The sequence below is a fragment of the Lathamus discolor genome, chromosome Z (assembly GCF_037157495.1).
Source record: "Lathamus discolor isolate bLatDis1 chromosome Z, bLatDis1.hap1, whole genome shotgun sequence".
NCBI lineage: Eukaryota > Metazoa > Chordata > Aves > Psittaciformes > Psittacidae > Lathamus > Lathamus discolor.
This window is the reverse complement of record NC_088909.1, coordinates 72,205,007-72,219,585: the sequence shown is the minus strand read 5'-3', so window position 1 is coordinate 72,219,585 and position 14,579 is coordinate 72,205,007. Positions and strand designations below refer to the sequence as shown.

Genomic DNA, 14,579 nt, shown 5'->3' with positions numbered 1-14,579 from the left:
TTACTTCTTTGCACTAGATTTGCTGTGCTTGTGCTTTCAAAACTCATGATCTTCAACAGAGAAAGCCTGTATTTCGCAGGAATGTGAGACTTGCTGTAGGGAGTGGTGTCACACTCTTCCCACTTCTTTCTTGCACAGGCAGGTTGCTGTTGCTCATTACCATGAGGCAGTCAGACCTTAGTGTTTACCAGCTGAATATCTGTGCATTAATTAACAAGGCATAAATGCTGCCCAATACTCATTCATTGCTAAAATCTGGTTTCCTTCTGGGCAAGAAAGAGTGTTTATGTTGTTGCCAGTTCCAGGTCAGTTGTCCTTGTGGAAATGCAACTAGCACTAGCAGAAGATGATACTTATCTCATCAGAAACCCTGGCTATAATTGACAGGGTGCCGATTAATATTTGAGTATGAATTGCACCAACAGGCAGAGAGTAAGAGACTTGTGAACAGAAAAGTGTAGAAATCCTGCGTTTGGTATCTGTTATTTCTCTGTTCATTTTTCAGTGTCTACAGGAATGGGAAAACCAGAATTGTAACCTTAAAAATCACACGAAGATAACTATATAAATGTGTTGCTTTTTATACTATTTGGGCAGATAATGGAGGTCCCTGGCCTGCCATAGGAACTACAATGAGAGAAAGCAATTACAAGAAGAAATTTTATATGTGCTGAAGACATTTTCACTGCGTAAAATTAGGGGACACCATATAAAGCCTTTAGTAGAGATGCTTGAGAAACCAGAAAATTGAAATGGTTGAAAGCCATCAGTATGAATTAGTACAAAATTCACCTTAAAGTCAAAAATAATTTTAAAATGAGACAGACAAATAGTGTAGATCAGGTATACTGAAGTTTAAATTAGGGTCACACGTTAAATTATTACCTATTAATACTTTAATTTTTTTTCTTTATATGTCATATAGTTATATATGTCATATGCCATCATGTCAATCCCTAACATATTAACACAGACTACACAAAGCACAATCACACTAATGGAGCAATCTTAGCATGTGTACCTTATCTAGGTTGTGTATGGTTGGATCAGAACTTCCTCCCTGCAGTTTTTATGCATACTTTACTTGATATTACCTACATTCAATATAAAAGCTTAGACTTTTTATTTTTTTATATATATGTATTTATGAGCTCATATGTATATATAGATGAGCTAAAGATTAATCAGAGAACAAAGAAATTATCTCCTTAGCTCCGCATAGCACTAGCTATGTTTTACCCTGGGGCAAACACCATAAAAAAAAAAAAAAAAGGATGTTACCTACCTTCTGTGGCACATTGACCACTTTCATTACATTATTTAGTTCTGCAAGTAGCTGTGGTGATCATGCGTGTGGCACAACTTGGGACGTCATGTGGTGTCTACTCTAAGTGTTATTCATTCATAACAACCTAATTAGAAGTTTTGGCAGCAAAGAGGCAGCAAATCATAGTAATGTTTCTGTAATAACACAGTCCCTGGGATAGAACCATAGAAATCAAATAACAGCTAACTAATAACATGAGGGAAAATTCAACTGCTTTCCATATATAAGCTATGGAATTATATCCTGTGTTTGCAATAACATTAATCTGTTGTGTTGGAGAGGTTGGTAGAACAAGAGTTAGACTGGTGCCTAAATGATAGTCAGATCATAGAATCATAGAACGATTAGGGTTGGAAAGGACCTTAAGATCATCTAGTTCCAATCTCCTGCCATGGGCAGGGACACCTCACACTAAACCATGGCACCCAAGGCTCAGTCCAACCCACCCTTGAACGCCGCCAGGGATGGAGCATTCACAACTTCCTTGGGCAACCCATTCCAGTGCCTCACCACCCTAACAGGAAGGAATTTCCTCCTTATATCCCATCTAAACTTGCCCTGTTTAAGGTTTAACCTGTTACCCCTTGTCCTATCACTACAGTCCCTAATGAACAGTCCCTCCCCAACATCCCTATAGGCCCCCTTCAGATACTGGAAGGCTGCTATGAGGTCTCCACACAGCCTTCTCTTCTCCAGGCCGAACAGACCCAACTTCCTCAGCCTGTCTTCATACGGGAGGTGCTCCAGTCCCCTGATCATGGCCCTCCTCTGGACTTGTTCCAACAGTTCCATGTCCTTTTTATGTTGAGGACACCAGAACTGCACACAATACTCCAGGTGAGGTCTCAGAAGAGCAGAGTAGAGGGGCAGGATCACCTCCTTCAACCTGCTGGTCACGCTCCTTTTGATGCAGCCCAGGATGAGGTTGGCTTTCTGGGCTGCAAGCGCATGCTGGAGCCAGCTCATGTTCAGTTTCTCGCTGATGAAGGCCTCTGCAGGCCTGCTCTGAATCTCTTCTCTGCCCAACCGGTAGCTGTGCCTGGGATTGCCCCAACCCAGGTGTAGGACCTTGCACTTATAATGGTTAAACTTCATGAGCTTGGCATTTGCGCCTCTCAAACACGCCAAGGTCCTTCTGGATGTGATTCCTTCCCTGAAATGTATCAACCGAACCACACAGCTTGGCGTCATCGGCACACCCAGATTTCCCTGTACATTACACAGCAGAGACCCTTGGTTTAACCCACTGGAACAATTTCCTGAGCAAGCAGTATTTATTTGCTTAACCTTTTTTAGCAGGGTTTTGAAGCAGATAAGGTAGTGTAGACTGGCTTTGAATTTTAAGACCTATTTGTTCATGTCTGTGTGTCCTATTAGCTGAACTTCACTGCTTTGTAGAAATTAACATGTTTAATTCTTCTCTTTTTTTAAGGGTAGAGAACATGGCCATGCGACTGGAAGAAGTAAATGAGCGAGAGCACTGCATGAAGGCATCTCTGCAGACTGTTGACATTAGGCTTGCTCAGCTGGAAGATATGATGGGACGAATGGTGATCGCCCTAGAAAAACTGACTGGCATAGAAAGAGGTGAGACAACCAAGATACGATCCAGGACCTCATCTGACTGTACTGATGCAGCCTACATTGTGAGGCAGAGTAGCTTCAATAGTCAGGAAGGAAATACTTACAAGCTTCAAGAAAGCATAGATCCCACTGGAGAGGAATCCATGTCCCCAACATCTCCTACGATCACACCCCGCATGCGAAGCCACTCTTTTTATGCAACAAACATGAAGGACAAGTGTGGGCTGGAAAAGTTTGAAAGCATTTTTAAGGAAAGGTCTCCAAGCCTGCATCGAGCCATCAGTTCCCACTCGATAGCAAAAGAAGGAAAGATTCCCTTAGCCCCTACCAGCACTTTGTCAATTGCCCCAGACTCCAGAAGGCCTTCGTCTTGTATTGACATCTACGTTTCTGCCATGGATGAGATGCATTCTGACTCAGAGCCTCTCGACAGCTCCATAAATATTCTTGGTACCGGAGATGCAGCTCTGCAGGCTCACATAGCCTCTTCCATTTTGGCTAACAGTGCGTACATTAGCAGTACACCTGGCGAAAAAATCTCTGGCAGGAGTCTTGATTGTGAGGAAACCTCTGGAATAGAAACAAGAGCATTTTCTTCAGACTATTCACAAATCACAGATTGTCAAATCCCCTGGGATTCAGACCCTCCATTGTATCATGCTTTAGAGAGATCTAAAAGCAGTCGTTATCTGGCTACAACTCCATTTATTCTAGAAGAAACACCAATTGTGAAATCTCACAGTTTTATGTTCTCTCCATCTCGGAGCTACTTCAGCAGCCTTGGTGTCCCAGTGAAGACTGCAGAGTACACAAGTATTACGGACTGTATTGACACAAGGTGTGTGAGTGCTCCCCAGGCCATCGCAGAGAGGGCCAGTTTCCCTGGAAGTCTTGGAGGCAAAGTGGAGGACTTGGGATGTTGCCACCCAGAGAGAGAAGCGGAACTAAGCCACCCGAGTTCTGATCATGAGGATATTGAGGCCAAAGACAAGAAGGGGATCCCCTTGTCTCCTCAAGATGGCAGTGCTACAAGAGCTCTGCCCAACAGCATCCCAATTCCTAAAATAGAGCGGGCCAACAGCTACTCCTCTGCAGAGGAGTCCAACATGTTATATGCACAGCACACACGGAAGAGCTACTCTATCAGTGACAAACTTGACAGACAGCGAAATGCAACAGGCCTGCGAAACCCTTTCCAGAGGAGTAAGTCCTCAAGGCCAGAGAGCAGGGGGGACAACCTGTCCATGAGGAGACTGTCAAGAATGGGAGCTTTCCGCAGCTTTGAAAGCAAGCACAGCTAGGCCTAGACAAAGCTCACCAGCAGTCCAAGGGTCACCTGCTCTCCAGTCCATCTTTCTTAGCAGAACTTAAAAAAACCCTCTTGTCACTCTTTGCCAACTCCAGTTGGCATTAGGCACAGGTCAAGAGAGCACGTTGTTGGTCTCAGCATTGCCCACTGAGTTACTGCATCTTGACCCAGTTGACATTTGCACTTAAGGAAGAAAGGAGGGATTAAAGCTGTACAAAGTTTTCAGTAAACAGCAGTAATAACAACCCCCTTTATGAAGTCACAAGAAATAAATTATTAGGTTTTATTAGAAAGCATCCTAAGATCTTTGATCATTATTAAAGTTTTCAGGATGCAGGAATTAACTGGCAAAAGACATGTACAAGTTAGATGTTCTAAACTTCAATCACAACTTCTTTTTCATCTGTTTCACTGTTGTGATGGCTGATGAAAAGCATTTATTTCTGTAGTAAATGGCAGCAAACAAACCTAAAGTCTCCCAAATCCCTTGCATCCCACACTTCTGGAGATGAAGAAAAATGAACAAGATAACAACTATAACGTTCACTTGTCTCTTTTTGTATCAACTTCTAGTGCCACAAAAAGTTTGTATTTTCAAGAGCAGAAAGGGAAATGAAATGTCTTTTGTACTGCAACTTAAATGGAGGAAAGATTTATGTTAAAATATCAGGTGATAACCTGTATAAAACAGGCATTCTAGATTCTAGTGCAGCTGAGCAAGCTCAGGATGAATGTAATTAAGTGGAATAGTATATATTTATTTTTTTAACCACATTTGTCATCAGTATGTTGTCTCACTAAATCAAAGGATGTGATGGAACAGTAAGAACAGGGTGATCAGAGCACAGCACTGTAATATTGTCAGGTTCTCACTGCTCCATTTCATTAGGTATACAAACTAGGGAGATTTGTCCACCAGGCTGCTACCAGGCTCTTCTTGCTGCTCTGTTTGAGCTGCCAGTTTTTCTCATCATTCACTTACATTATTCCTAAAAATATACACCTTTTTTTTTTCATGATAAGATGGCCATAACTGAACATTTCAAAGTATACAAGACATATCAAACAGTCTCAGTCCAGATTAATGCAATCAGACTGAAGTTGCTTAAGGGAGAATGTTCTTGGGAGAGAAATGGATAGCACTAAAAAGTGTATATGCTTTGAAGGTAAGTTAAAGGACCAAAGTGAAACTGTACGTGTCTGTAAACCGCAAAAACCATCTCTTGAGACTAGGATTCCACCATCAGCAGCATACTACACAGTGTGCATTTTAGTAGGCTAAAGTCTATCTAGGCATGGCTTTTGATTGAAAATAGTCATAATTCCATTGACCCCATACATGTTCCAAGGGTCCATAATGTCAACCAGAATTTCAGATTTCTCATGAGTCACAGGTGGAAGGGTATGCAGAAGACAGGAAAAGGGTGGTAAGGCATAAACTGCAACTGGATCAAAATTTCACGTCCTTGGTAACATCACAACTTCTAAGCTTGTAAAGAGCTGAAGCTAATGCTATTAAAAATTAAAACATCTCTACACAGACCAACGTGTGTAGAACCAACTTCTTTTTGTTATTAAAAGTAAACATGTGATTGGAATACATACTTCCCATTATTTAAATGGAAATTGTCTTCTAAATCTCTAACGCAGCTTTGAAAATGCAGGCTGATAGTTTCTAACTGGGAGCTCACCCTTGGAGACTTTGAGCACCATATGAGAGCTAAGTCTGAAAGGCAACAAACCCAAACATGAAAATAATTATTACCCTCAAGAAAAGAGGCAAAGAAGCTGAAAATATTTAGTTACTGAGTCACTACATTGGAAAGTTAAGGAAATACAGAAATGCAGCATGGGGACTTTAAGCACAATGTGTTTCATACTTCCTGCAGCACCGTGTTCCTTGCTTTCAATGAGCTAAACTCCACCAAGACACCGTGTTTATGCAATTGCCTTGCCATCCATGTGCAGCATTGCAGTCACATGGCAACACTGAGAAAGGTCAGACACCTTTCTGTGCATTATGAAGCATGCTTGTGACAGGCTGATTGTTGAACAATACCAAAACGCCTTAGGGCAAAGGAACTTATGTTTAACAATCTGCTTCAAATGTGCCAACTTTTGATAGCAGCCTTCTCCTAAGGCTTCTCCAAATATGTCTATCCTTGGTGAGTAGAGGGGGATATTCTCACTTTGTTTTCTTTGTTACTTTTACGAATGTCTGCTGAAACTGTTCATGGACTCTTCCACCGTCACCGTAATACTGGCCGACTCTAGAGGAACTTCAGATTGAGTAGAAATTCCTCAGCAATGCGTAGTGAATTAGTTCAAGGTGTAGGGCTGTCCTCTGGGGTAGATTTCATTGCTTAGTTTGTCAGGGTAAAGGAATTTGCCAAACCCAGAAGCTGTTCAGGATACAGCACTTTATTGATCTGGAGCACACATTCCAGGTAAAATGAAACAGGACACTTTATTTACCTCTTAAAATTTGCCATTATATATAAAATGTAAAATCAGATGTTAAAAGTGTGATTGCAAGATGTCAGAACACTACTGCTCCTGAATGTTTCCCATTTATTCTATAATGTGGTGTCTATAGAATATATTATGATGGATGTTAGATTATTTTAGCTTCACCTGGTTTTTACAAATTGCATTAAACTGGTCCTTTCTGAATTTGTTGGTTAAACACCCATTCCTTGCAGTGGGGCCAGATTTCTCACTACCAACATTATGACCATTTAGTGAAAGTGGAATTCTTACCATCCATCATCATGTAGCTATAGCATGTGCCATATGACATATTCTGTATCAAAGGATAGCTTATGAAATATATATATATATATACACACACATATATACATAACTCCCATATATAAACCAGTATAGTTGTGACATGTGATACTATTAGTGAACGTTACAGGACAGTTTTAACATCACATTATGAGGTCTTGTTTGTAGATCTGTAACATTCAATAAAATAGCACATGTTGCATCGCGCATTATGTTCCACTATCCAATTATTAGCTTACATATGGAATATGCATTTCTGGTCACAGTGCGTGTTTGGTTTGTTTCACACATTTCTCTGTATAGCTCCACTTAAATGTCCGTGTGAGCTAATGTATAAACCTCTAATGAGCCACTGTGGGCTGTGACAGGTGAGTTGTGATGGTGTGAAAGATGAACTGGCATGTTATGCAAAAGATTATAAATGAACTTTAATAATATTTTGAATCTCAACTGAACTTAGCTCTTTGTTTACATATGTTGGTCAACTGAGGAAGCGTTGTACAATATTTTATAAATATTTTCCTATAGTAGTCTGTTCTGTTGTTTCCAGTTTAAGTGATGCTATTCTGCAGTTGGGGTATACACTTGTCCTAGGTATTGGATTATAGCACATTATTCTTTCACAATAACAGTGTGATATGACTGAAGTAGTTTCTCTTCCTTACAGTCCAGTCTTCTTTTGTGTCAATGAAAATGCATGCATTGTTCCATGAGTTTTTTTGGACTACTATGAGACTTAACATTTTGCTATTGCCTGCCTGTAAAGATGAATCCAGTTAGGAATGAATTCAAGCTTTTGGATGTTTACATTATTTCCATTAAGTTTGATCTTTAGCAAAGTAAGTGATTTTTTTAATTCTTTTTAAATTACAATTTTATGAAATTGAAATACTCATCACAAAATGCGAACCTACAGCAGAGCTCAGACATTTGGCTCTCTTTTTTTGGAAGAGATAAGGTGCTACATTATCGTTCTTAGCACAAGTGCCAGTTAACAAATGGCAGTGAGGGGATAATTTGAAAATATAATTAAAAACCAAAATGTCCATTCATCCACATAAGGAAATCCCTCTGGGTTCCAGACATAGATTGCTTTTTTTTTTTTTTTTTCTTTTGTTGTTTTCCATTTATAAATTTTTGGTAAAAAAAAAAAAAAAAGAAAAACCTGATTTGTACCTTTTGTGGAATGGATAGCCTTTTTGTCAGGGGATAAATATCTTAGGTGTATTTTTTGTATGAGAAGAAAATGATTCGTTTCTTAGGAACTGCCAGTGCATGGAAAATACAAATACACAAATACCTGCTCAAAAAAAGTGCTGGTAGCAGCACACAGCCTTAGTCCAGTGACTGCAGTTGGAGCAACCAAGTATCTGTCCTGAGAGGAAAACTTGTCAAAAGCATTAGCTTAGAGGGAGACAGTGAAACAAAATTTGCTGTAAACACATGATGCAAATTTTCAAAACAAGCATAAATGTTTTGTTATGTTGCTCAGGTTAGATACTTAAGAGGATCTGATGATCACCAGAAGGGAAGATGTGAGCTGGTCATTCCTGGATTTCCCTGGGAATACTCAAGTAGTTGTGAAGTCTCTCCCCTGCTTAAAAAATAACAGTATATTTGCATTTTTGCACAAATATGCACAATTGTTTCAACAAAGGCCACATTTTCAGTTCTGTTAAAAGATAATCAACTATAGATTTCCTTCTTCAAAAGAAATGGGAAAGCTTCCTAGCATGAATTTTCCCTGATCCACCTCAAATAACAGTACGATTCAAAATGGATAGAAATAAATAAAAGTTTTGGGGGTGTCTGCTTACCTAACAAAACCCTTCATTCCTCTAGATGTTGTTCACTGGCCTTGCCACACTTTGACATAAAAGCATGAAAGCATAAAGTTGAATGTGGAGGGACTGAGTTTCTGCACCCCAGTAAGTTATCCTGCTTTATAGGCAGTCACAGGTTGAACCCTAAAGATCACACAGGCTTCTCTTCTGAGATCAACTACAATTATGGTCTTAGTGATGCTGGTGCAAATCTGCAGGAAATCCACTGCAGATTTCAATAGAGTACTCTTAACTTTTGTCAGAGGATGGGTTTATTCTGTGTTTCTAACTCTGTATTACTTTGAGTCATGGCACAGATTATCCTAAGTCATCATCAAGTGGGATGTCTAATAACTGAGCCATTGAGCCAGACTGGTTGTGAAACAGTCTCTGATCTTTTAATGCTTGCTGTATGCTTTCAGATCTCTTGTGGAGCCACACAGTACTATTTTCAAAAAGCTATTAGGAAAATATGTTTGATTATGAAATTGCTGCTGTTTCTGCTGCAGGGAAGTGATAACTCTTGTTTATTTTAGTATTTGGTAGGAAGGGAAAGGGACAGAAGTGGGAATTGACTGTGAAATGAAATTTAAGCCTGCAGAAGAGTAAATTGTGTTAAAGTTGTATCTTTTTTCCGCCACTGCAGTTGTTGTACATGAGGAGAGTCTATATGCTGCTGCTGCTGTCTGGAACAGTGTTTGCAATATACTATACTAATAGCTATTTAATCATTTATTATTTGGGCTATCATTTGTAAGTCAATCATTTATAAAGGGAGAAAAATTATTAAAATGTCATTTTAAACAAGTTCCTACTAATATGAAGCTTTTCAAGTATGATTTGTCTAAATGTATATCACTAGGGGAAATGGTTATTTCCAAAGGTCTACTGGATTCACAATGCACTTTTAGACTGTGTTTAGATACGTAATTAAAAGCAGACGTTGGCAATTACTGCAGCAGAACTTTCTGAAATTTCTGTAACAATTGTTTTGCAATAAAAAGAAAGAGATGTAGTTCAAAACATCTGTTCTTACCGGAGCATTTATTTATGGTCACTTGCTTTCAAAGCAACAAAGCAACAATGCAATGGCAGCTGCTTTTCTCTTAAGATCTCCAGCTGCTCTATTTCTACCTTTAGTTCAGCTTTAAAGAAAACCAAAAGGTTTGCACTGTGCTTACAGACATTTTGAATGTTGTAGTTTCCACCTCTAAGAGCAGGTGTAATTCAGGTATTCCTTACTCCAGCCAATATTAGAATCATAGAATAGAATCATAGAACAGTTAGGGTTGGAAAGGACCTCAAGATCATCTAGTTCCAACCCCCCTGCCATGGGCAGGGACACCTCACACTAAACCATCCCACCCAAGGCTTCATCCATTAGACCCCAGTTTGAGCCAAGACAGACAAACTTCTCAGTGTGTTCATATAAAAGGAGGGAATAGTTTCTTTTATTTGTAGCTGCCATTTCAGCAAAGGGGAAAACATAAACACTGACTGCAGATCCTCTGTAAACTGCTTCCACAAAGAAGGCTCCTTTGTATGGCAGTCTCCCCGGATGGGTGGCATTGCTGGTTCTTGTAGCTAAAGTTCATTAAAAACAGAGAGCAAAAAGTAATCCACTAGTACCTATAACCTCCTCTGAACTGGTATCTCATGTTCCTCAAGAAAGAAGTCATCTCCTCTCTCTTCATGCAGCTACAACCAGCTCTGATACTTCCTCACAAAAATGCTGAAACAAAAGGCACTGACACAAAAATAAGTCATGGTCAGGATCTGTGGCCTCCACAAATCAGCCCTCACAGGGGTAATGTCTTTTAGCTAAGTGTAAAAGAAACACAGGAAACAAATAGCCAATTGAATAAACTGTTCAGATACTCAGAACAGTTCTGCACAGATCCGTCACACTTCAGGAGAGGAATGGTTCAGAAAGGCACTCTTTATTTCAGATTTCTGAGAAGGAAATGCTGAATTCATCAGAGTTTATCTGCTCCGTTCTTTGGGACTGCTGTGTAGTGAAGACTGTGGCATCTTCCAAGCTTTAAGAAAAAACAAAAACAAATTTGTGCCAAACAGTTGTCATTGTGTTTCTTTTCAGGTAACACTGTATTTCTGGTCTCCCTGGGATTTTTCAGGTAACAAACTTCACCTAAATCCCCCCAATTACTAAGCGCTGGAAAAAAGCTGCATCACCAGCTTTGATTTTAACTCCCATGAGCTGCAATCTTGCAGCTTTTAAGGGCAGTGGTTTAGCCTCTTTTAATCTCATAACTGCATAATGGCAAAGAACTCCATTTAATGTTGACCATGGCAGTCATTATTTTCATGACTGAATACAGCAAGAACTTACAGTTATGTCAACCCTCACTGTATTTGCATATCAAGCCTGAATTTCATTATATTTCTGGAACAACAAAGACCTTATAAAAGTCCAGAATTTCATTATGTTTAAAGTTTCAACTGACTGCCGGCATAAATATTGTATATTTGGGTTATATTTTGGGGAGGCAATAATGACAAGCATTATCTAAGAGAAGGTTACTGTGGTGTGTTTATATGAAATAACAATAGTAGCCCATGAACAGTTGCAGACTTCCCACTGCAGATGATGCTGGCTACTGTTGTAGAGAATTACGGGTGGGAAAGGAACAGCTATGAGAGAAACTGTCTTGGTTAGCCTGGATTTCAAAATAAGAAATTTGACAACTGTACAGATGGTTGGAGAGACTGATATGCTCCTACCACCTTCTAAAACTGAAACTTTTTGCTACACCTTCCTCACTTAAACATGTAGCCAAATGTTAAATAGTCACATGTACGCCACTGAATCAGCCTGTGGAGGTGACAGAATTATCCATACAAGATATTCCAGTGGTTTTTGTTTTCAGTGTGCAAGATGAGAATTTTCTTAACAAGCTTGGAAAAAATAACATATCAAGGCTCTAAGGACATTACTGAAAATTTTAGCACATAATCTTTTTTTTTTTTTTTGAAAGATGACAAAAAATTCAACTACCAGTGTAGCATTTCACTATTCACTAATGAAAATATTGAAACTAAAATGGCGTCTTTAGGGGGAAAAAAAAAAAAAAAAAGTCTTCTGAAAATACCAGTAAAAATTAGCAAATCTGATTAAAAATTACTTTCTTAAGAAAACTTTAGAAACATTAGTCGCAAATCTGAGTTCTAACCCACAGCTACTGAACTGCAGTAACTGCATTGTAATTCGGGAAGGAGAGGGACCAGGCAAGAGGTGTGCAAATGGGGAATGGGGAACAGATGACTTAAAGGAAAATACGAACAAGCAATGAACTCTAAAATTCACATCGCAAACTATACAGCTAGATCCCACTTTTTTCCAGAGTGGATGTTTGGAGAACTATACCATAGCTCTGCAATTAGTAATAGGATTAGTTTATAAAGAACCCATTTCTACCATGCTATCTATTTTGCTAATACTGTAGTATGTCCTTCAGAAAATCATAACTTACACAAGTAACTTACAGCAACAACAGTTTATTATGGAATAAATAGTGGGTTTTGATGAATATCTAACAGGACATTCTTGCTGTTTGCTCAGGCCTTATCTGAGGGATGGTGAATAGCTGCCCTGTTGCAAGAAAGAGCCAAAGATTCAGAAAATTTGGCCTGATCTCTAGTTCTGCAGATCACTTTCTCCCTGAAGCATGTTGGCTTTTCAGCCAGAGCAGATTGACTTCATCTCCACTTCAGTTTAGCTATGTCAGAGAGGAGCAGCAACCAGCATGGGAAGTACACAGGAATGCAGGGACATCCCTTTCCCTTTCCTCACTGGAAAGCTAGGGCCTACATTACCACTGCAGTCCTTTAAACATTTTTCTGGAACTTTTGTATACTTACTTGGTTTCTCAACAAGTCTAGGAAACAAACCACACCTGCCTTGGTCCAAACAAAGTCTCTTATGTCTGGGTATTGTCAGGCCATAACGCACTGTGGACATTTACAGGGTAACAAGTTCTCATTAGCTGTAGCTGATCCTTCTTACTGACCACTGATGATGACAAAAAATTACAACTGTCTCCATTTTGTGTAGGTGGTGGCGGTAACAGTGCCTTGCAGCAGCTCTGTGGTTTCCTAGTGTTTTCCTTAGGTAGGTTGAAGTGCCTTTACACTACCGCCGTGTAACGTGTACTTCCATTTGCCCACACCAGCATCAGGGATGGGTGCAAGCCATACCTTTGGGGGATGGACAGGGCCACTAGGTCTGTTAACTTCAGCACTGAGTTTGCAGGAGAAAATGGCACAGCCAATAGATGGAGGAAAAAAGGACACTGACAGTTTATCACATGTTTACTCAAGACAGGCTTAACAGTAAGGCTGGGAGACAGGATTATCTGTATCCCTATTCTCTGGTGCCATTCCCTTCTGAGATGCGGTGGAACTATGTCAAATAGGTGTGCTATAACATACAAATCTACCCTGGATATGTCCAAACATTACTTTGTAGTCCGAGATACAGATCAAGGATGGGTTTGCAACAAAAATTTTTGAGTGCTTTAGGTTCACAAATCCCATAGTAAAATAACATGTAAATAAATAAAATCAAGCACAGATCCTTATATACTTAAGCAACATATATGAGAGATTTTAGTGACATGTTGGAGTGTTCATCTCAGGTAATCACTGAAACACAACGCTGATCCCTGAATCCTCCCTCTGCAAGGCAAGTACATGAAGCTGCTCTCTTCAAAGCCGTATTTTCTTCCCCTTGTCTTCAAGGAAGTGTACACATTTGTGTCCTGCAGATAAGGCAAAGCAGATAAGCAGCTAATTTATGGATCTAAACAAGGCTTAATATGGAGCAGACACTGAAGACAGAACTTCCTGGGAATGGGAAGTTAGGCATGAATTTTTTAAGTGCAGAGAAGTTGCACAAAATAATTATATATTAAAAACATATTAATCAAGAAAGGAAGACCACTAACGTGAATTGCTGTTCTGTTGAAACTTAGAATTGGATTTCCTCTTTTAAATAAGCATTTACGAAAATGTGCACTACAATGCAATGCAAAATAATGCAGTTATACGTTACTTGTTAAAACTGTTCTGATAATGCTTTCATCTTGCCTCTGCTGAAAGGGAGGCATTTAATAACTGCTCCTTTCTGTTCTGGTGAAATTAACCCTACAATCAAAATGCTACATTTTAACATGACTTAACAGAAGTTACAAACTAAGATAATTGAGGGAAACCACTCATTCATTGCACTGGATGCTAATATTACAGAATCCCAGAATCCTAGAATCACAGAATGGTTTGGGTTGGAGGGGACTTTAAAGACCATCTAGTTCCAACCCTCCTGACATGGGTAGAGACAGCTTCCACTAGACCAGGTTGATCAAAGGCCCATTCAGCCTGGCCTTGAACACTTCCAGGAATGGGGCAGCTGCAGCTTCTCTGGGCAACTTGTTCCAGTGTCTAACCCTCATATCTACTCTAAATCTACTCTCTTTCAACTTAAAGCCATTCCCCCTTATCCTATCACTACAAGCCCTTGTAAAAAGTCCCTGTCCAGCTTTCTCATAGGCTCCCTTTCGGTACTGAAAGGCCTCCCTGTGAAACAGGGACAGAAACTAGCAATGAACCTGACCCAGGTAAGGTTGGGCTTATGTCGTACCATAGAAGTTCTGCTACCAACACACCTATGTTCTATGGGACTCCTCTTCTTACATTCTGAACTGATCACTTATATGTGATATATATGCCT

The 14,579-nt window shown here is 39.7% G+C and overlaps 1 protein-coding gene across 1 annotated transcript in view; it reads left to right on the top strand.

Annotated features, from left to right (window-relative positions):
* TRPM3 (transient receptor potential cation channel subfamily M member 3) overlaps positions 1 to 9,838 on the top strand; it is a 256,280-nt gene extending 246,442 nt beyond the window's left edge. Inside the window, exon 26 of the mRNA XM_065661504.1 lies at positions 2,760 to 9,838. Within this exon, the coding sequence (XP_065517576.1) occupies positions 2,760 to 4,212 (1,453 nt within the window). The 3' untranslated portion in view covers positions 4,213 to 9,838. The remainder of the gene's footprint in view (positions 1 to 2,759) is intronic.
* The last annotated feature ends 4,741 nt before the right edge of the window (positions 9,839 to 14,579 follow it).